Below are 23,192 nucleotides of genomic sequence, written 5' to 3'. Positions count from 1 at the left end.
CGAGCACTATATAACTACTCTAGCCATTTATACGTATTTCCGTTTTAAACAAACTTTAATATCATAAAAATCTACTGAGAGGAGTTTATATATGTTTCATTGTTTCTAGAGATAATTATCTGTTTGATCATCTGACTTGTTAGTAGTCCAAACTTTTTCGTTTTATTTTGGAAAAGTAGATAAAGTAAGATATACATACCAGTGCGTCGGTACTATTGAAACATATTGCCAGGTATATTTAAACAAAATTCAAAACATTCTACTTTTTAATGTTTCATGTGAGCTTATTTATATGAGAATAATGAACATATTTAAAATCTTTTATTTAATATTAGTTTTGGGTATGCATGGAGCCAATTAGTGAGCTGTTTTAGTCGTCATTCTGGTTCAATTTGTTTACCATGATTGTAAATAAGAAAAGTCATAAAATATTGGTCTTTATGATTTTTTTTATTTCGATTAAAGAGCTTTAAGCTTAAGGTCATTCGCCTCTTCGGGTTAGAAAAATCTCTTAAGAAAAATCTCTAACCCTATGTGCGGGGCTGGAATTCGAACCCAGCTGAGCTGCGTACAAGGCAATCGATTTACCAACTACGTAATGCTCATCCCCAACTTTATGTTCTATTGTTATTTGGTTGGTGTTAAGTCAGACCGGAATAAGTCGTAAAATCTTGAAAGATGACATAATGATAACACTGGATACAAAACTTCTTCGGCTACATTTGACTTTTGCCAGATTTAAAATATGTTATAATAAGCAAGAATTATGACATAAATTACACACGCACGCTCCTTAACAAATGTCTACTACGTATAATTTTTACGGCAATCGACTAAGCCGTTTGGAAGTCCATAAGTCACAAACATACAAACATCACATACATACAAACGTCACTTAATTCAGTCTGACTTAACATCGACCATTTTATTGGATATAACTAATGGAAAAACTATACTAATTTTCTCTCGTTATTTACTTCTTTTGATGTGACATACGACAAATAAATGAAAAAATAAAATAATTCGTGATAATATATTATTGGTTAATACAGTAAGATTCCGTTTTTGGCACGTTCCGTTTTTGGCATGCTCCCATTTTGGCACACTCCGATTTTGGCAACAAATGGGTTCCGTTTTTTGCAACATTCTTGTTGTACATAATAAGTCTTTTAAAAATGTGCAGTAGATATTTTTTCGTATCAATTGACATCAGATTTGACTTTATTTCCAAACATAGGAGTCGTATTAACCCTCAAAGGCGCAATTTTATTTTTCAAATTTTGTTAAAATCGTCTCGGAGATTCAATACATTACTGCGATAATGTTTTTCGCAATGTTGTTTTGAAACAGCGTTATACATTTAAGGGTTAAGTATATTTTACACTATACGTGTCGTATTTAATGATTACAATAAGTAAAAAAAATACTATTTATGTATAATATAACTGATAACAGTGTAACTAGTGTGTGACGGAATCAATTTTTATAGTAAGATCCAGAGCCTCTGCACTTCAAGTGTCAAGTACAGAGTTTACTTGTGCAATGCTCTACAATATAATAACACAAATAGATTGAAGCAAGTTTGCTGAATAAACAAGGCTATCTATAATGGTTAATATGTTATGATTTTTTTAAGTTGATGGGGTAGGGTGGCTCTTGAAAAATTGTTCATTAATTTTCAGAAAGAAGAGATAACAGCCCCAGTAGCGAAATCAACACTACCTCGCAGTGAATTGAGTTTTGACGTCCAATGGGCCAAAGAAAAGTGATTCGAATTAAATGATATGTTACACTTCCGTAATGAGGGGCATTGTACTCGAGATTTTTCATGATTTTACATTTTTTTCTGTTTGTAAACAGGTCTCTGTTTGTAAACAGGTCTCTTTTTGTAAACAGGTCTATTAAGTCTTGAGCACAAAAGATAGATTTTTTACGGACCTTGAAAGGTAAAATAGATGATCAATTCTGGAAAAACTGTGTTCAAACCTATGTTATTCAAATGAATATATAGTTTTTGTTAAGATTCCGATTAAGGTCGAACTGATTTCGTTAGTAAGGTAGCAATCTTATATTTGCCATTCAATTTAGTGGATACAAGGCTTTCTTCTCAGTCACTCTTTCTGAAGAACAAATAATAAATCGTGCATTAAATTAAAATTATTTATTGAAAGTGGCTGTACTTTTTTTTCGAAACAGTTCGGAAAGATCGCTTGTAGTTCATGACTCTTGAAAATTAGTGTACTTTTCGAAAATAAATGTCTTGTGGCAGAAACCCGCGGTATGAAAAAGGTTTTTATTTCATTATGTGTCTGAAGGAAACGCATGGTAACGTTTGATTACCCAGGGATTGCTATATAATTTATAAATGTCTCTTAGCATTATCAACAATTGAAAAAATGTGTATTCTTCTAAAAATTCACTAAACCACTATGTTTTTATAGTTAAATGCACTTTCACTTCACTATTTAACAGATACCGGTATTTCGATTACTACTTGTAATCTTCTTCAGTGTTTGTATACAAAAACTGAAGAAGAATACAAGTAGTAATCGAAATACCGGTATCTGTTGAATAGTGAAGTGCAAGTGCATTCAACTATAAAAACATAATGGAATTAAATGGAAGAAAATCTTTGAAACATTACGTACATTCCACTAAGACTTCCGTTCGCGTATATATTGTCACTAAACTAATTTTTTAAAAAAAAAATTTTTAGATATAAGTGCACTTTACATTCGTAAATGTTCAATTTTCAAATTACCATAGGTGCCAAAATTTTGAGGTAAAAAAAAGTTAACACCAAATATGAATTCAGCGACGTAAAATTACCCCAATGTGAAGTTTTCATTAAATTCGGACCCCTTTTGAGGTTTTGTCCGACTTTTGTATGGAAGGTGATCACTGTGCGACGACTGAATTTGAAAAAAAACATGAATAAAATTGAATTTTCTTGTTTTTTTTTTTCATTCATCTCATTCCATTTCACACATGATTAATCCTTGAAACATTTTTAAGTCATAAATTGAAAATCCAAACTTTACAAATAAGGTTCCAATGGCGGAATTTTTCGTGAAAAAAACAATTCAGCCACTTTATGAGTATGAAAAACCCTCAAATGAAAAAAATTATCACGAAAACTCAACGGGAGGGTTAGATATTTTATATCCTATGCAAAGTTTGAAATAAATGTGGGTCATTCCACGCGAAGTGATCAAGGCACGTACAATCGACCTTCCCGGATTTGAACCAAATTTGGAGGAATTGTTCAATAGGGCCAATATATAGAAACCCAAATTTTTGTGCCAATTGAACCACTCCTCGGGTCATGGGAGCACCACCCGTTTTGGCAAATTGCCAAAACCCTTGATTTTGTTTTGATCATATCTCCGGTCCTATTTATTCTAGAATCAAACCGCAAGATGGCTTTTGAATTAAATTGTTCAAGGAGTCTAAAAAAATGTTAATTTTTGGCGGCTGTGGCCAACTATGCGATTTTTTCAGTTGAATTATGAATGTTAATTTTTCTCTCAATATTTATATATATATATATATATATATATATATATATATATATATATATATATATATATATATATATATATATATATATATATATATATATATATATATATATATATATATATATATATATATATATATATATATATATATATATATATATATATATATATATATATATATATATATATATATATATATATATATATATATATATATATATATATATATATATATATATATATATATATTAATTTCGAAAATTCTAATGCCATCGCGTTCCTCAGACATTTGTACATAAAAAACACGTCATCTCAATATAATATGAGCGCATCCTGAGATGCACCGTTTTGAAGAGAAAAAAACGAAATTTCCCATATAAAATCCCAAGCGCACAACGCTAAAAACCATTCTTAGTTCAAACATAATTTTTCGTGAAGTAGACGATAAATGATGAAAAACTACCTTTTTTGGTTAGAACCGGAGATATGATCAAAACAAAATCAAGGGTTTTGGCAATTTGGATGATGACCCGAGGGGTGGTTAAATTGACAAAAAAATTTGGGTTTTTAGATATTGGCCCGAGATAAACAATTTCTCCAAATTTGGTTCAAATCCGTGAAGGTCGATTTCAAGTTTGCATCTTTTTTTGTTACACGGTTGCGTTTCGGCTTCGCCTCGTCAGAAACCGACACTACCTTTTTGTCGGAATTGATTAGCGCCGACTTGACGCAAATCCCTTAAAACTAAAACACACTATGTGTTTCAATCGAACGACTGATCAAACGTTATGTCCCGTCCGAGCAGAATTTCTGTTTATGCCGATGAGACACAGTGAAAAAATATAGCATAGATCTTTTTTGATCACTTCGCGTGGAATGACCCATGTTCAATTTTAGAAACTTCAAAAGTTAAAAAAACATGTCAATTATATTTTAGCTAAAGAATGCAAAAAAAAGGAAGGAATTAAAAGTTTAGTTGCCAATCTGATGTGGAATGATGTATTTTCTTATGTCGTTTGTGCCGTTGACATAAACAGCAATCACTTCCAATGATCACTGTTTATACCAAACTGGTAAGTTATTTATTAAGAGTATTGGTATTTAGGGTTCGTCGCGGTTGCGGTAATTATCGCAACCGCGCGGTGTTTACCGCACCCGCACCGCAAAAACTGCGGTGCGGTGAGACACTTTTTCCCGCGGATGCGGTGCGGGAAATGTGCTTTTACCGCGCGGTATTACCACCTGCATTAAAAAGTGAATTAAAAGTATAACATTTGAGAAGGACGTAACTAGATTTATTTTCTGAGCGAATGCTTAGCAATGTCATTATTAGGAACATCTCTCTGTCAGAACGTTCGAGTTTTATTTTTTACCCTACAATAGAGAAACATGATAAACATTTAATTGCCCTAATTTCCATAGACTTGACAATGATTTGAAAAAATATCCGAATATAATATGTATTCGACCTATCGCTAATTGATTTTTTTTACATTTTGATCCTTCAAATATGATGAAACATACTGTTACTAAGAAATAAAATCTATAAGCTGTATCCAATATAATTTGGTACCATTATTTTTACGACATATTTTGAAAACTATTCATTTTATACTTCAAAGAAAAAAATTACAAACGAACCTTTTCAAATACATAAAACGCAAAATTCTGTCATTGAAAAACAATTGAATTTTACTGTCAAATCCAATTACAGAATGCTTCATTTCTCCTGATTCCTCTTGGCAATCGAGGAATTATGAATCGTTTTCGATGACATTTTCTCAAGGGGCCATACACTAATTACGTAAGGGCATATGGGGGGAGGGGGAATTTTCAAAATATCTTGCAAATTCTTATCTGAGGGGGAGGGAGGGTTTGTCCTTTCTTACGTAATATCATAAAACAAGTTTAAGAAATTAAATCCATAAGGAAAATATTCTTTTTAATAAGAAAAGGGAACTATTTTCATTTGCACCATATAATCCTTGTATATCAAACAATATGAGTAATTTTTTGGCTCTTGGTTGTACATTGTTCTGTTCGGGAACTGGAGTCACAATATGCCATACAAGTTAAGAAGTGTTGTTAGACCGACTTTGTTCTTTTCAAACGTTCGATTCAAACCCGCATCTGGAAGATGTTCTAACATGCGATTGTCAAAGATCTTGAATGTTGAATATTTCCAGAGTGTGAACTGTATTTTAATTCAAGAAAATTCGAAGATGGTTATCTCGGAGCTATGCGTACGATAGAGCTGGAACTCAGAATAAATTCATGCCAGAAGAAGTTATAAACTCTTTTAAATTCTACATCACAAGAAAATAGATTCAAAGGAAGTGGAATATAGCATATAGAAAATACTAAATACTGGTCGCAGTGGTTCGTCTCCAACAAAAAAAAAATGGAATATAACAAAGCAGATCATGTGTACCAAATTGGAGTTACTGAATATCTGACAACAGTTATTCTTTCTATTTGGCAAGATTGGCATGCAAATAAAATTCTGCAGATGATTACAGTTAAATTTTGTCATGAGTTTTCTTGTAATAATTCTATACATATCGTTTTCACTATCTTATTATTTGATGAATTAACAATTCAATTTTTTAATTACGATAATCATCAAAAGACCTTATGTAGGTGGAGGGGGAGTTTACCAAAATCTTACGAACTCTTATCTGGGGGAGGGGGAAATTGGAAAGCTCTAAAAAAGCCTTACGTAATTAGTGTACGGCCCCCAACTGTGAATTTTGATTAATTTGGAGAACTTAGAGATAAACCAATGATACGACTTAAAAACAATCCAAAGAATGTAATTATAATCATCAAACCAAACGAATTCGGAAGAATTTTTTTTCGCGTGAGTCCATTGTTCGTCCAACTGAAAATTGTCTACCAAATTAACAAATCATATTTTTCAGTTAGGAGTATTTTGTAACTTTTTGAAAGTAAAGCTTTCGAAGTTAGTGTAGGGCATTGCGATTTTTTTTGTGTTTCTCAAAGTCTCCCTTAACCCTTTCATGCCCAACTTTTTTCTAGCGCATGTAAGGTTTCAAAACTATTTTTCTTTGAAAACGGTGGGGTCAAGAAACACGAAAAGCCTATTTTCATAAAGATAGGTGCTTCCATGGCAGTGCTAGAAGCTGGTCAATTTTTACCTTCTAATGTTCAATACAATTCTCCTAGAATAATTACAATAGTCCAATTACGTGAAAATCGTAGCCAACGACAGTCTAATTTGATAAGTTTTATCAGTTTTCAATAATACTGCATCATAACGAAGATATATGAAAAAGTCATTTACCGTCGTCAACGTAAACTGTCCCTGGCAGCACTGCTCCATCGGAATCCAATCAGACTAATTGCAATAACTTCAGTTCTAGAGCTAATCCTTATAATTGTTAATACTCAAATTTAAGGCAATAATCACATTAATGAGCCTTACTTGTTTTTGTGCGAGCAAAACTCGTCTCAATAAAAAGTTATAGCTGTTTAAAAACGTTGTTGTCCACAAACAACATGGGCATGAATGGGTTAAGGTCTTCCTTCATATTGTGACAAGTGTCAAAGTTAGCCCAGATGCCAAATTTTGCATAGTTTGGACAGTTGTTGCCTTAATTGAAAATTTATCTCGAAACTTTAACGTAGGGGTTAAGTATTTTTACATAGAATCTGTATACAAAGTTTGAAAGAAATCGGCTAAGTAGTTTTTGAATAGCAGGTAACACCGCAAATCATGTTTTTCCAGAGACGTTCTACAAAAAGCTTCGTCACCGAGTTGATCAATTCGCTTCACGTAAAAAAATCGAGTAAAAGTGTTTTTTTTCACGCCAAAACCCTTACCCCTCTTAATAAAACTTGCAAAGTTGAATATTTTCATAAATGTTACATTCTGAGGAGTCCGTCAAAGATAATTTTCGTGTAAATAAGAATAACATTTTACTATATATGGCTTTACAAAACAACTGAATAATTTTTCAGCACAATTTTTAAAATTCATGATTTTTACCGCATTTACCGCATTACCGCGCGGTGCGGTGCGGTAAATGCAATGCGGTTGCGGTAAGCGGTGCGGTTTCATTATTTTTTTGCGGTTGCGGTGCGGACTATCCATTTACCGCCCACATCCGCACCGCGACGAACCCTATTGGTATTAGCAACATCAGTCCTTCGATTGCACACAGCCAGAGTATGGGACCTGCACGAAGTCATCTACCTCTTTCAGGTTCTAGGAATTCCATATTTAGCCTCTGTCACATTCACGTACATCCTGCAGTCAGAATTCAAGTAGCCAGACGGTTCTCCACGTATAACGGTTAGATTTTCGAGAAATTTTCCAATAAGGATGAATCAATCGACTGAATCAAGACTGTCCGTCTTTCCCCACCAGCACACATATTTTTAAACGATGGCACTTATTCACTCAAAAATGAACTCACCTGTTTTTACATTTCTTTCAAAAGAAATGTATAGGATTCGCTCAAACTTTGAAAACTTTTTCCGAGGCCCGGAGGGCCGAGTTTCATATACCAATCGACTCAGCTCAACAAATTGAGACAATGTATGTATGTGTGTATGTATGTATGTACAAAATGTCGTGTAATTATCTCAGCAATGGCTGAACCTATCTTAATGAAACAAGTTTCAAATGAAAGGCCGTGACCATTTGACACTATAACTTTTGTTCTTCGATATGTTGTTTACTTTCCGAGATATGGGTGATTTTGTCAAATCAAAAAGTATTTTGAGCGAATAGCTTTTGAACAAAGCAACCACATCGCGCAGACTAGATAGAAGTAGAAAGCTTATGAAAATAAATTTCTAACAAGCTATAGATAGTCAAAATCCGTTCACGAGCGGCGGAAATATTAAACATGTTGTATTTTTATTCCTCGCTTACCAATTTTAACTATCAGTAAATGAGACCGTTACATGCAGAGTATTGCTTTACTGTTGTTTTAGGGGCCAAACTAAACCGATTTTTAATATCGGGTTATGAAAACACATCTACGTGATTCAAGGAATTCGATTCTTAAAACATTTTGTGAATTACCTCAATAATATATAAATTAATTCTCAAAAATTAATATGTAAGTTCAAAGACAATTTAATGTGTGATTTGACATCACAGTGAAATCTTTTCTAGAAGGCATGTATTTATCCCTTGAATTAGGCATTGCGTTCAACCGTGACGTAGATGTTGGAAGGTATATTAATTCATATATCATCAAGTAATCCACCTAGTAGTGAGATAAAAGATTTCTCATATAATTATACTCGTAGCATCACCAAGAGCAACTGTATATTTGGATCTCAAAATTCTAGCGTTGGCTTCTTTCGCAAGACCTAAGTTATACAGGTCATGGCGCAAAAATTACTAGTTGCGTTATTTACAATAAGGGTGTAGAGAAATAAAAATATTGCATAATATACCTATACCATAATATACTATAATTAAGGAAATTCGTGGCTATCTAGAAAAATATTTAACTTAACTGGGTAATATGGAGGTTTGAAGATGAAAATTTTGAACAAAAACATTCCTCATGCGTTATTTGAACTTTTCTTATCTAAATTGAATTTTAAATCAATCATATGCTCAAATATGTCATGTGAAAAATAAGAGCATCTTATCATTATGATATTATTGAAAATATATCCATATCAACATTTGAATAGGGCTAATAAGATTTGTAAACAAACTTTTGTTTTGCTGATTTCTCCTAATTTGTTACCATTTCAAGACAGAAAACATTTGAAAATGATTCTACCAAGGGTAAAGATGTTGATTCATGTGTATTTTTCATGAAATCCAACTCGGTGGCGGAATAATGAGCGAAATAAGTTTGTTTACAAAAGTCTCATTCGCCCTTTTGAAGAATTACTATTGATATATTCTTTGTATTGGTATGAATTATTATTAGGAATAACGGATCAATGTCTAAAAATATCCACGAATTAGCTACGGTAAAATAAGTCTCCCAATGGCTCCACTCTCGATAGGGGATCCAAGTACAATGTTTCTTCTAACTTATCGTTGTCCATTTTTGCTCTATACTAAGTAAAATTCAATTGATGTTTCAATGGCAGTCACAATTAGTAGAGAAGCGTTGAATGTACTGTGTACGGAAACGTTTGATCTGACTACATTTATGCCATACACATTACAATGTAACAACAAATGAACCCGAAGGTACCCTTTTCATGACCAATGTAACTAGAAACATATTTATTCGCAGAAAATTAAGACTTGTAATTTTAAGCATGTCTATCCATCAAGAGCAGTATTATGTCAAGTGACACTTTCATTGGCCGCTTGCATTTCCAACAAATTAAATACTTATCCTGAAAATTTGAACCATTTCTTTTTCGTAGTATTGGTTTGTATACAACTCATTCATCCATATTTCCTGAACGCAAATTCCGAACGAAACAATATACAAGCTATAAGGATGACTGGAAAGAGACTGCATTATAATCAACTGAATGGCTTTTGTGCTATCGGCATAGCACTATTTACGTCAATGCAAATGAAAACTTTGAAATGTCGCTGTCTGTTTAAAGGGATTGAAAGCACATGTGACCTTGTCTTACTTTACCATCCAATATTGAATTCCAAAACAAATTGAACTTTCCAGGTTCCTGAAAGCCAATTAAGGTCCATCAATAAAGTAGAAATACCAGATAATCTTAAACGACGGCGCCAAGAAAAAAATAACGAAAAGGTGAAAACAAAAAGGAATGAAAACTTTAGAAAGTTCATTGCATACTAATTAGTAATTCTTCACATGATGAGATTTTCAAAAACATTTCATTACTTTCTGATACAATAGTTCTCGAATTCGTACAATCCGGTTTATTAATTTACTTTATTCGAAAAAGATTTTTAATTTCATTCTAAATAGTCAATTTTTTCAGTTTCTTTATTTCATGGATTTTATTCGTTCTGTTTATTTTATTCATTTTCAATATTTGACTAATTTTAAGTATATGATCTTTGCATTTTATTGATTATTTATATCATTCAGTATTCTTTTTATTCATTTTGTTCATTTGGGTTCATTTTATCTATTTTATTCGTTTTACTCTTTGGATTCACTCAGTTTATTTTTTACATTTTATTCGTATCATTCATTTAACCTATTTTATTCATTGTTTTCTATCTATGCATTGTATTCATTTTTCCAGTTTATACATGTTTTCAGTTTCTTCATTTTAATGATTTGACTATTTTTTTAAATTTTTTCATTTCATCCAAATTATTTATTTGACACACTTTACTTTTTTCTATTAATTTATAACTTTTTAACATCGCTTAATTTTTCATTTTAATCAATTCATTTTCTTCTTCTTTTTATTCATTTTATCAATTCTATTCGTGTTCTATTCATTTATTTTATTCAATTTATTTTTTATTAGTTTTATTCTTTTCATTCATTCCAATCATTTTATTCATTTTATCCATTTCATTCATTTGATTCATTGTATTCACTGGATTCATAAAATTCATTCTATCCATTTGATTCATTCGTCCCAATTGATTCATTTGAATTATTTGATTCATTTGGCTCATTTGATTCAGTTGATTAATTTGGTTATTTTTTTTATTTCAATTATAGAGGTTTTATCCTTAAGGTCATTCGCCTCTTCGGGTTAGAAAAATCTCTTAAGAAAAATTTCTAACCCTATGTGCGGGGTCGGGACTCGAACACAAGTGCGCTGCGTACAAGGTAATCGATTTACCAATACGCTACGCCCACTCCCTTGGTTAATTTGATTAATTTGATTCATTTTGTTAATTTCTTCAATTTTATTTATTTCATAATCAGTCATTCCGCTTATTTATTTCGTTCAATTTGTTAGTTTGAGTCAATTTAATTTGTTCGATTAATTTTATAACTATTTTTAAATATTGCCTAATTTTTCATTTAATCAGCTAATCTAATTTGCTATTTATTTAGTATTTTATTAACATGATTTATGTTATTGATTGTACTCATTTAATGAATTTGAAAACATTTTGTTTTTCATTTTTTGCTTTATTTATTTTTATTTTGATCGTTTTATTGATTTTCTATATTTTATTCAGTTTATTCGAGGTTTTATTTGTGCAGGACTAGAAACTGCAAAGTAATGAACGAGTTCTGCAAACTAATGATTTTTTCAACAGTGACATGTGTAAGAAATGTCTCATCTCACTGCTAGGTGGATTAAGTTGGTTTTTCAACTAAGGTGTCACTTAAGAGTTACATTATCGAAAGAAATGAAAAAATCTGCGAAAAAGTGATTTTTCTGCCACATTAAAACCAGACTCTTGAAAATTACATCCGCACGAAAATGCACTACTGATTATCAATGTTTGCTTAAATTGTACACGTTGAATCGTATTCAAGGCCTACTGAGTGGTTCATAATTCATGTTAATCCTTAATAATATGGTACACATACAATTCGCGTGAATTTTAAAGTTAAATGCCTAAAATAGCATGCATTCGTCTTACCCCACCTGTCCGTCTTACCCACAGGTCCCCTGTATAGTTGCCGCATATGCATATGTCGTTATGGTGATTTTTATATACATAGTGACTTCTAACCAGTTCTTATTTTTCTTGCTAAGATCACCTCTTTTGAAAGCGAAATCAAACACTTTACCCTAGCCTAACACTCACGAAATTATTCAAAGCTTAATTTGTGATCGAGGAGGTATATGTCCAACAAACGCTCAGTGCCGAAATAGAATTTTGAATCTCCCGCCATACTCGTCACCCTGACCTCGGGCAATGAACGTTTGATGGAGGCAGAATTGAATTCATCCATTTTAATAATAGCGTGGAATGGTATAGTTATTCGAACAGAGCGGTATGCGGTGGTGTCATTCAAAATCATCAAACGCAAATTAGAAAGACGAGTTCACGGTAGGTTTCCATGTGGTGTGGTTCGTGGAGTAAATCATCGAATGCCCATAGTTATGAATGCTCAGCGGACAAGCATATCGAATGTATGGAAGCATGCCATCACTAGTTTACTTAGTATCCGAGATAGAGTTATATATATTTCTATTATGCTTAGAAAATATAAGTTAAAAACGATACATAATAATGATAACCGAATTTAGCAGAGATAGAGAGAGAACATGTGGTACATAATTATTGCGCATAAAAATCTGCGCAATGTCGCGAAATATTTCTTACTTGACCAATCAACGCGCAGCTTCCGAGAGGCGAGGTAGTGGAAAAAAGGAGAGCCCGTGCCTGCAAAACGTGCTTGGGGAACGTTCATAATTCTCTATATCCTTTTTCCAGCTCATTGTATTCGTGGTCTTTGGCAAGGCAAGACACGAAACAACTTTCTTCGACATATAGAAAGACGCTTTACCATGGTAGTGCGAATCTTCGCTTTCTCCGCTTCGCCAGTCAGCACGCCGGTAGGTACTGTCGCGTTTTACGAAGAGAGCCCTGTTTCGAATCGGGTGGTTCGACCTTCGTAATCCGGGCTAGAAAGAAACAAAAAGCGGCGATGTAGGTTTACTGCTACCTATTCCACGCTATAAAACGAACTGCAACTTATATAGGTTCATAGTCTATTATCAACGAAGAACGTTGCTGAGGACAACATATTTCCAAAAGTTATTTACTAACCAAATAATGTTTAACTCGACAAAGGAATCTTGGATTTCATTAAGGGAATAATGGCTTAAACCATAGATTTTTTTCCAATTAGAGTAATTGTACCAATATTGTGTTGCAAAAAGTGTCCGTCCATTTTTTTTATTCAAATGAAATTTTTAACGTATCGTCAGCATGGGAAACTAAGAATTTACCACAGGTAATACTAGTTTACAGCATTTCTGAACTCAATAAGCTGGTGGTCATGAGTCAATGTAAATCGTGTGCTAAATCCGAAAATTAAATCCAAAAAAAATTACAGTAGAACAATTTTCGAGATAGACTAAAAGAATGAATTTCACCTTTAAAATAAAAAGTACGTTTAGTAAAATTCATATATCTTCGGTTATAGAGCATCGATACGAAATATATTCATGTTAAATCAAAGGCGAATGAATGTATTTTAGTCGCCCGAACATTTTGTTTTAGTGTGACTAATGGTTTTGATGTTAATTACGAGTTTGTTAATCTTAATTTTTCTTAATTTTCTTAATTTTTAATGAAATATGAATGTTTGGTCCAGATTTTGGGCAAGATAAAGCAATTCTAAAATTCATATATTTAGGGGAACTTAAAGCCTGCTTGAAAGCAATGAAAATAACCTTATCAGTTTAAATCGAACGAAAATTGTGAAACTTATTCAAATTTTCGTGGAATGGAAATATTTGAGTTTCTCGGAGTCAACTTATTAAAACGTCTCGATCTCAATTTTTTCTAGGGTTTGTTTCATAATATATGGGAGATCTCTGTATAATTTTGAATTTAATCTGAAATAATATTCGAAATCGTTTATCCAAATGATTCAAGATTTCTGATGGTAAAAAAATTGATAATGATATTTGCATGTGTCATACAGAATCGTATATGTACGAAATTTGGTGTAAGCTGCACTATCCTCAATGTCTTGATATACATTTCGTAAACTTATGAGGTGCAAAATGTTAAATGGTCTCACTAGTTTCACTAGTGGTGACTTATCTTCCTTTTTCATCACGTTCTGTTCTAACAATTTATTTTACGTTATTGAAACGTCTAGAAGTTTGTATTTTGAAATTATATTGGATGTACATAGGCTTCTACGACGTACCGATTTTACTATCCTGGTCCACAAAACTTCAATATGCTAAATTACATTATGTAAGACATCTAAGTGTAATTGCCAAATGGTCTATTTTCTTCAAATCATTATGAAGTTCAGACTATGAGGTTTCAAACCTAAAAAGAGTTGTGTTCAATACCCCATTAAATTTCAAAATATGAACTCAATTGGATGTTCTAGTAAGGAAAATAAATTATTACTTTTACAATGCTTTACGTATGTATTAATATTTAGTATCACATATACGTAGGGATTCGTAAAGTTTGTATTAACATTGTACAAAACATAGTTGAGCACTTATAGAGTTTCAAGATATGAACTTTATAACTCGTGAGGACTTAGTTTGCAATGAATTTTGTGTCAGAAGAGTTTTTTTCTGTAAGTCTAAGAAAAATTGGTTTCAGACGGTTCAATAAGTTAAGCCAGACAATCAAAATTCTCATTCTATAAAAACCAACATTAGTCGCATCGAAACAAAATGTTTGGACGACCGAAATACATGAGTCATGTTGATGCGCTATAACCGAATATATATGGATTTTACTAAACGTACTTTTTTCTTCAATGGTGAAATTTACTTTTTTAGTCTAACTCGAAAACTGATCTACTGTAAATTTTTCGGACATTTTCGGATTCAGCACACAATTTTACATTGAAAATGGAGGTCACATATTGAAGTTCAAATTTTCATTTTTTTAAACTAGGGCAATCATACCATTTGGCCTCAAAAGCATTTAAAAAAGGTGTAAGCGATTTTTCAAAAAATATGGCATATGAATCATTATTTACATAGCTAAACTATTCCAGAAAAATGGCAAGGAATTGATGCTTCTTTTCGACAAAAAAAATAAAAAAAGATGGGGTCTTTTCAAAATATCAAATGTTCATGTTAAAAAATAAAATTACAAAAAGATCGCGTTTCAATTTTCTCAAATTTTTATCAATGAATGTTAAGTCGTTTTAATTAGTAGTAATCTGACAATTATTGCAGGGGCTATTTTATTTCATAACTCTTTGTTTCAAACCAAGATGGTGAAATAATGACAACAAGTAGCTAAAATTGATCGGTGATCAGTTCAAGTTTTTTATCGAAAAATACAAGGTGTGTATTTTTTATTTCGTCATTTGAGTGCCGCTTGCCACGTTAAACTGGTTGAAAAAATCGTGTTTTTTTTCAAAAGCTGATTTGTTTTTTTTAAATTTATGACTTCTGAAGCGCTAAACCGATAATAATTGTTAATAGCTAAAGGGTTTTTAAGGTCCTTGAAACTACAAAAATATGAAACTTTGAAAGATATGATTTTGTATGGAACCTTGAGTATTAATCGATTTTTCTTGATTTTCACTTACAAATTCTATATGCCTATATTTTTAGTTAAAAGACCATTTTATTGTGCATATCATACCGAAAAAACAGGCTGTTTTCGTTAGTGCATGCCTGAACGCCCTTCGTGAATGAAGAATTTTATAAAATTCTCTTTTTTACAAGATGGTACTATTTCTACGAAATTCTTGAGTTTAGATGACTTAGAATATTAGCCAATAAAATAGAAATATCCTCTAAATAAAAGTTCCATCGTTTACGAAGAAGCCATTGTAATAGGAAATGAAAGGGTAAAAATTTCAAATCAGAGACGCATCCAGAAAAAGTTTCGGGAAGGGTTCAAATTTCGATTCTAAAATTAATATTCCAAAATACGCAGTATGTAAAAACCTCATTTAATGAAAATCACTATTGATGATCAAAATTGATTTGGAAAGATTTTGAGTTTGAAACTAATATAAAATTCAAACTAATTTAAAATTTCAACACAAATTGAAAATTTTCGAGAGGGGTCCGGTCCCCCAGGACCCTCCCGCTTGATCCGCCACTGTCATTCAAACCGATCGGTTTAGTATGTACCGAGAAACCACTGTCACCGCGAAGCCGTTTTCGAAAAAACGTGATTTTGAGATAATTATAAATCATTTCAAGTTTCACGTCAATATTGTGCAATGTTGGAAAGGGTAATATTTGACCTACATAGGTTATTCTATTCCGAGGCCATACTGACGATCTTTTAAGCTTTTTTTTTTTTATTATTTTGATGTTGACGACGTGTCATTCTTGCCTCTTTAGAAGCCTCTAGCCTCACCCACTTTTGCAACAAACTCATGAGCATTAGAACCACAAAATACCCCCAATACTTGAAGTAAATCAGCAACCTTTTTCTTCGTTGAAATCACAAGCGGAAGTGAAAGATGTGCTTTCGACTGGTAAAACACTCCCAGGAAGAATCCTTGGATTCATTTTCGAGATAAGTTGATTACAACTCTTATTATTACTTTGCGTGAATCCGCCAAAACATTTTGCAACCAAAATAGAAATTTTTCGATACACTCAAGTAGATATACCCCTTAACATAAATGTCTTCGAACAAAGTTTCTTTTTCATATTTCATCCAAAACTATGCATGTGAATTCTTACTAAATTCCAGTTTTGCAAAAGGAGCCACCTCTTTGAATGAGAGGTTGTATGGATGCGCTTTGATTTTGATGAAAATTTCAGCGTTTGGCTTCGGTCCAATTTTAAATTCCTACTTTGGTGGGAAATTGGGTAAAACGGTCTTTGAAAATCGGCCCAAAGAAATTCATCGAAATCTTAAAATCTTTCTAACTCTAGCGCAACATGATGAAGTCTAATTCTGTTAAATTTTTCTTTAAGGGCTTTGGAAGAGATTGCAAGTAAGATATTTGTAATCGATAAATTCAACCGCATTCATATTTTTACTTGAAAAAAAAATGACAATTTTAAAAACGTCATAGCGTTATCTTTGCAACAGCCTAATTGAGGGTCGGTTTGTTTGAATGGATTTTAGTGTAAACCTAGTACTGTAAGCTTGTGGTAATAACTTTTTGGGGTGTTTTTTCACGATCTTTATATCAAATAAAAATTTTTGCTCGGCACTCCTTTCCAACTGATTGATCAGAAAATTCTTTTTTAATTTGATGTATCATAGTCATATGTGGAATAATATAAAGGGTTTAGCACGATCGAAAGGCTTTCCTTTGAAAAACGTATCGGTGTACGTGGTTTAGAGCGATATTTAGTTAACCCTCTGCTGCCCAACTCTGCCTTTTGGCGGGTTACGGGAAAATCGTTATAGAATATTTTAAACACGGTTGTAAGTTGTCACCACTAAAACCAACCTTGTTTGCGGTAACAGTTAAAAATTTGAGGAAAACGAGAAAAAATCTATTTCGTGAATGCAGTGTAATTTAATTAAAAAATGTTCATGGTTTTAATTTTTTGGAAAAATGAAGAAGTATTTTTTGCTAGCTTGTAGTATTCTCTTGTAGCTGTGAAATTATGTTGCGAAGGATGCGGAAATAAAAGCTATTAGCAATACAATCTTGACTCGTAAAATGGCCAGGTTGGACATTTTTTAGGGTTTAATGAAAAGTCCGTAACTTTCGTGAGCTGGCAATATATTTTTCGGTTTTCTCATTACAAAAACTATCTACAATAGTTTTTTAAACAAACCGAAAATTTGAGCAGCAGAGGGTTAATAGAATATTTTTTCACATTATATTTTAGTCTCCTACACTATTTTTTAAATTTTTTTTAAAGCATTAGGAAGATATAATAAACAAGTTTTGCGAAAGAAACAACTTCTTGGACTAAAATCGCTCTAGAATACATGCATCAGCGCTTTTCAAAGGAAAGTTTTTCAAGTGTTCTAAACCCGACAAAATATATGACCATGATACATCAAAATGAGGTAGAATTTTCTGAGGAATCTGAAAATGACAGAATTTTTATTGCAAAAATGGTGAAAAGGAACTCCGAAAAAAAAATATAATTTTGAAAATATGAAGTTAATGATTTGCGAATTTCAAGACACCCGAAAAAGTTACTACCATAAGCTCTATCTACCCTGAATTAAGTTGTCGTAATAAGAGCTATATTGTTTTAAAAATTATCATTCTTTCATATTTAAACAGAATACAAGTTCATCAAATTAAACCAGAGTTAGGGAGATTTTAAGATTCCGACCTATTTCTTTGGACCAATTTTCTATGCCCGTTTTACCCCATTCCCTGTCAAATTAGAACATTTAGACGACTAGCGAAATTTTTTTGAAAAGCTGGTTTCTAAATATAATTTTAAAGCGCTTTATTATCTGAGAGATAATGAATTATTACGTTACATTTTCGTTTGTGGCTTGCGTTTCAGTCCATATAAACGTCTCAGGAACCGCACGTGAAAAACCCCACCATACACGGCTAACCACCGTTTTCTGATCATGTACTACTTTTTTGGGCAACATTGTCCGTGTACCTTCTGTGACCTTCCAGAGTAACAATACATTACCCCACCCCCCTCTTCCCACGCATTCTAAGCTGAATGGGCTACCCGCGAGAATCAACTAGCCATGGCAATTACCAAGGTCGGCGAAATGATAATGCGATTTGATGATAGTTTTTACCGGAACGAATGATACTATACTTCGAAGGTATGCGAATATGTTACAACACATCCAAAGTATAAGTACCATAGGGTGGACCTGTGTGTGGAGAGTATTCGGGTTTAGGAGCCCCAACCAAACGAAGCATGTGTTGATTGTACACAGTCCGGTTTCGGTCACATGTACCCAGCCAGCGGACAGGAGAAGAAAACTCGCGAGCCGTCTTGAGAGCGTTGCGAGCGAAAAAAGGGGGAAGAGCTCGATGTTGCTACTTTCGTTCGGGAAGGCTTTCGTTTCCATCAAACTGCAGCAGTGGTTGTTGGGTGGTAGGTGGTGGTGACGACAACAGAGAGCGATCACATTTATCAGCCCGATATCACGGGCAAGGAGAAATCATTGCGGCGACCAGCTCATTCGTATACAAGCGCACTGATAGCGCATGGGAGCTCCCGCCGTGCTCCACACAAATTGTATACTTGCCGTTATGTGAACATGGGCAGCAAAGCCGCATCGCTACCAAGCACGGTAGGAGAAATCGCTACAACCTGCGAGAGAGATGGGGAGAGAATATAAAAAAACAGTGCAAATGCGAGAGTAGTCCCCCAAAGAACAGTGGAGAGGAATCTTTCATGTGTCGATGTGTCTACAACAGCACAGCAACAGCTGAAAGGCACGACGGATCGCGACGAGATTTGGACGAACGTCGAGCGAAATTTGATTCGCATCCACGGTTTAGTAGTATGCCCACATCCGGCTCGTAAGCATCTGCGGTATTGTGGACTACATCGCATGGTTTCCTTTGATCGCCACGAGGTTGCACCCCATTGCTGCTAGAATATTTACATTTCGAATTTTATGTGTTCGTTTGCGGAAAATTTATCGAGTTCGTCACTTGTAAATTTAATCCTTTCGGGTACGCGAAGGATTCGAATGATAGCAGACCGCGCTCGCTGCTGTTTTCGAGTGTCGAGTTATTTTATGCAAATTATTTGCTAGCCATTTTCATTAAATATCAAATGCCAGCTTGAAGGAAAAAAAACGACGTGGTGTGATAGTAGGTACACATTCTTAGCCAAAGAAGAAATACAACTCGTGCGATGAGTAGCTTCTTGTGTGTTGGTGTTTTGATCAATCGTTTGCTTGTGAGCGGCTTTTAAGCCATGTTACTTAAGTGCCGCGAATCAAATGGTAGAGTGTTTGCGTAAAACTCAACGTAAGTCGCGAAGATGTGTGGGGTGAAAAATTTTCCATATACAAACACCAGGCAGACGTCTTCTTTTTATATGTACGAAATTTTCTCCCTTAGCACTGTCCTGATATAATTACTGTCCGAGTATGAAGTGCAAATCAAGTGAACCCAATACCAGGAAAAACTGACGTCCGTTAAGCGAAGTGATGATAATGCAATGTCCCGATAAGCCGTGTTGTCGGTGTATTCGTTATCCAATAGCTTCATTATCAGTGTTCCAATCCAATACTTGTATCATGGTGCATATTTTTCGCCGGTAGTTGTATTCAAAAGAAATGAAACGCAATATACTCGCACGGAGCCTCGGTATGATAATCTTGCGCCAATCTATAACCCTCATGTAGGGCAAACCATTTTTACGGAGCACTACTTCAAGTTGTCTCATTGTTAAGAGATAACGTAACTAGCGATAACATCTGCCACACATTGGACAGCGTCACCACAATTCCTGACTTTATAGAGAGACCATCCCGAGTGACGATCCACTAAACTGGTAGCGTGATAGCGCGCGGTCACCACTACATGAGCTAGTGAATTAATTCCATCGTTTCCTCGTTTACCTCTTACTCCGTGCGATCGCAGCCGTACAGTGCGCCCCCCAGTCCCGAATACCTTCGCCGTCGTTGGTCAGTTTTCAGCACGCTCCACTTTGGATCTCCCATATAGCGCTACACACGTACAAGAGCGGGGATCAGAATAATTTGAATGTTCGAGACATTTATTTGATATTCTAATTTGAACTGTTTAAAAACGAGAAACCTAGCTGTTTAAATATTCTGAGCAGCAGAGCTAAAAATTCGAATAGAAAATTGCTGGATGGCTTTGATCTACAGTGGCTGGTAACAGACTTCTGATAGTATCAGAGCAGTGCATTCAAATCGAAGCTAGTATCCACACACGGTTGAACATTTTGCCAAGTTGTGCTTTTTCAAGTCGATTCCAACCGCTTTGGTTGATTTAATATATTGTATTTGAGTGCTATGCAGATTCAAAATGATAATCAAACTAGCCGAACTCGTTACCTGAAATGACGGATCGATATATCTTGAAGCGTCCGGTTTCTCTCAACCCGAGCAGCGGAGCCAGCCAGTGAAGCAGTGTGGCAGTCTTAATTGGAACTGTGACTCGCAAATTTTTGTGCGGTGATATAGGAGTTTTCTTTTTTTTATCGAGCGAAATTTTCAATTCTGGTGTTTTCGGGCAAGCTTCTGTCGTAGAGATACAATGAGGTGTGATTTGAAATCAATTTGGAGGCCACGAAAAATACAACATTAAGATAGACCAATTGGAGAACCGGTTATGATTGTGAAAATGGAATGTATTATACAGTTTTTATAACCATTTCGCGTAAACTGACATTTACATTCTTTGCATACTTGTTTGTCAAGAGACATGCATCCATGCATAATATGGAACAACTATTGAGGTGAATATTACAGTAAATCGATGAATGGGTAATGAGACTTTCAGCACGCTACGATGTAAGTTCTCGCACCAATTCGGAGTTACTTCGAACGATGAATTATGAAGTAGTATGATTACTAGTCTCAATAGTTTTTATTATCTATATCACACTGTCGCGACCTAATATATATTTTTGCTCAAGGTCTACGGCATCACATTATCTGAGAAATTTGCACGAATCAAATCATTTAAAGCCATGTTCAATTTCTTTTATGAAACTAAATTACTTCACGTTGGATTGCCTTTATGTCGTTTAAAACGCCCTTATCCTTTTCTTGATGAGAAAAGTTCTTTGAAAATGTCAAATCCATTCAATTTGTACTTTTAATAACGTTTGTAAGTCTCAAAACGTAAAGATAATAGAATTTTAATAAGTAGAAAGACTAGATTATTATTCGGAATAAAACGCATGTCTTGTTGCGCTAGGTTAACCCTTAAAGGCGCAAACCAATTATTTTTTCAAATTTTCTGAAAATTGTCTCAGTTTTGATACGTTACTACGATAATTTTGAGATGGTTTTTGCAATGTTTTATTAAAACATTGCAAAAACCATGTAAATTAAAAGTGCACGAAATGTGCTTACAATTTTTCACTTTATTTACCGTCAAGTACTTTTTTGATATATAATATATACATGTGTGTAGTAAACTTGCAATATTTTACAAAATTCGAGGCAAAGCGAAAACGCTCTTGATTCATGTCGAAGTAGTTTTCAATCAAAACTAAGAATTTTCTGAAACTATATCGATGGCTTGATAAACGAACACATATTCAATTGATTCTCGAGCTTGAAAACGGCCAAAACATAACCGGTAATTCAGCGCTCGCAAAAATATGAACTTACGATTAAAACGCAAAGCGCATAGGTATCAGTAGCTATCCATTGATGAGCAACTGATAAAACTGATTAAAATTAACGTTTCATTTCACCTGATTTGTGCCTGGAATCTGTTATCAATCGAAGCAAAGGAAAAATCAAACAAAACCATTTAAACTTGTTAAACATTTGTTTATGATGCAGCAAAATTCTCTTCCACCAGACTAGAGTGAACGCTTGTTTGCACTGTACCGACTTACCAATCTCAAACGCCCCAAAGTCACGTTACTTAGAATACTACAGCCAGCGTTCCTATCTGCTCTGTATCCCGCGGTGGTGTTGAGTGGTTCCATCAATAATCGCAGTTGACGGACACCAAGGAGCGCCTGGACGCGCATACGACCGCGATCGAACGGTGGCCTGTTGGTGTTGGTATCATCGGAGGCCACTTTAGCGAATGTAAATAAAAACAGTTTATTTTGCTCGTCACTTGCGTACATTCGGTTGTGTTCGTGTTGTTGGCGAGAAAATGCCGTTCTACTAAGGTTTATTTACGAAAATATATTTAGCTGTGATACACTTTGTGTAATTCGCATCTTTTTCCCAAAGGGACATTTTGTCATCATCGTAGCAACGAGTAGTAGCAGGCAACTCGTGGCTTAGTTGGAAGTGATTTGACGGGAAAACGATTCAAGATTCTAACGTCGCACGCGCGCGATCTCGACAAAATATTCTTTACGCTAGACAAGGATCGAATGAAAAATTGCGCAACGCAATAATCGTGTGAACGGTTTGCACTAGACTCACTGATACGCTAGGCACCGTGCAGAGCGAATTGCATTTTCGGAAAATATCGGCCTACTATGATGAAGTGACGGACTGGATACTGATAATGACAAGTTAGTAGTGGGTTACAATTGTTTAATTTT

The 23,192-nt window shown here is 34.0% G+C and overlaps 2 protein-coding genes across 9 annotated transcripts in view; one reads left to right on the top strand and one right to left on the bottom strand.

Annotated features, from left to right (window-relative positions):
* Nucleotides 1–12,640: 12,640 nt before the first annotated feature.
* LOC131677870 (uncharacterized) lies at nucleotides 12,641–23,191 on the bottom strand. Of its 3 annotated transcripts, none has more exons than XR_009303443.1 (2): nucleotides 22,377–22,498; nucleotides 12,641–13,013 (listed from the first exon to the last, which is right to left on the bottom strand). XR_009303443.1 is itself a non-coding variant. In XM_058957949.1 (2 exons), the coding sequence occupies exons 1-2, from the start codon at nucleotides 22,761–22,763 to the stop codon at nucleotides 12,720–12,722; spliced, it is 534 nt and encodes a 177-aa protein (XP_058813932.1). In that variant the 5' UTR covers nucleotides 22,764–23,191; the 3' UTR covers nucleotides 12,641–12,719. The 3 variants fall into 3 exon arrangements, 1 of the variants encoding a protein (XP_058813932.1); XR_009303444.1 differs by lacking the exon at nucleotides 22,377–22,498 and adding an exon at nucleotides 21,004–21,068; XM_058957949.1 differs by lacking the exon at nucleotides 22,377–22,498 and adding an exon at nucleotides 22,524–23,191.
* Nucleotides 19,463–23,192, top strand: part of LOC131677866 (forkhead box protein O) — a 226,973-nt gene continuing 223,243 nt past the window's right edge. Inside the window, exon 1 of one of the 6 annotated variants that reach the window (XM_058957942.1) lies at nucleotides 19,463–19,545. The gene's annotated coding sequence lies outside the window, so the exon portion shown is untranslated. The other 5 variants (XM_058957943.1, XM_058957944.1, XM_058957941.1 and 2 more) reach the window with 5 other exon arrangements.

This window comes from Topomyia yanbarensis, chromosome 1 (genome assembly GCF_030247195.1).
Source record: "Topomyia yanbarensis strain Yona2022 chromosome 1, ASM3024719v1, whole genome shotgun sequence".
NCBI classification, from domain to species: Eukaryota; Metazoa; Arthropoda; class Insecta; order Diptera; family Culicidae; genus Topomyia; species Topomyia yanbarensis.
Note: the sequence above shows the minus strand (reverse complement) of the source record. Positions and strands in the feature narration are given on the sequence as shown.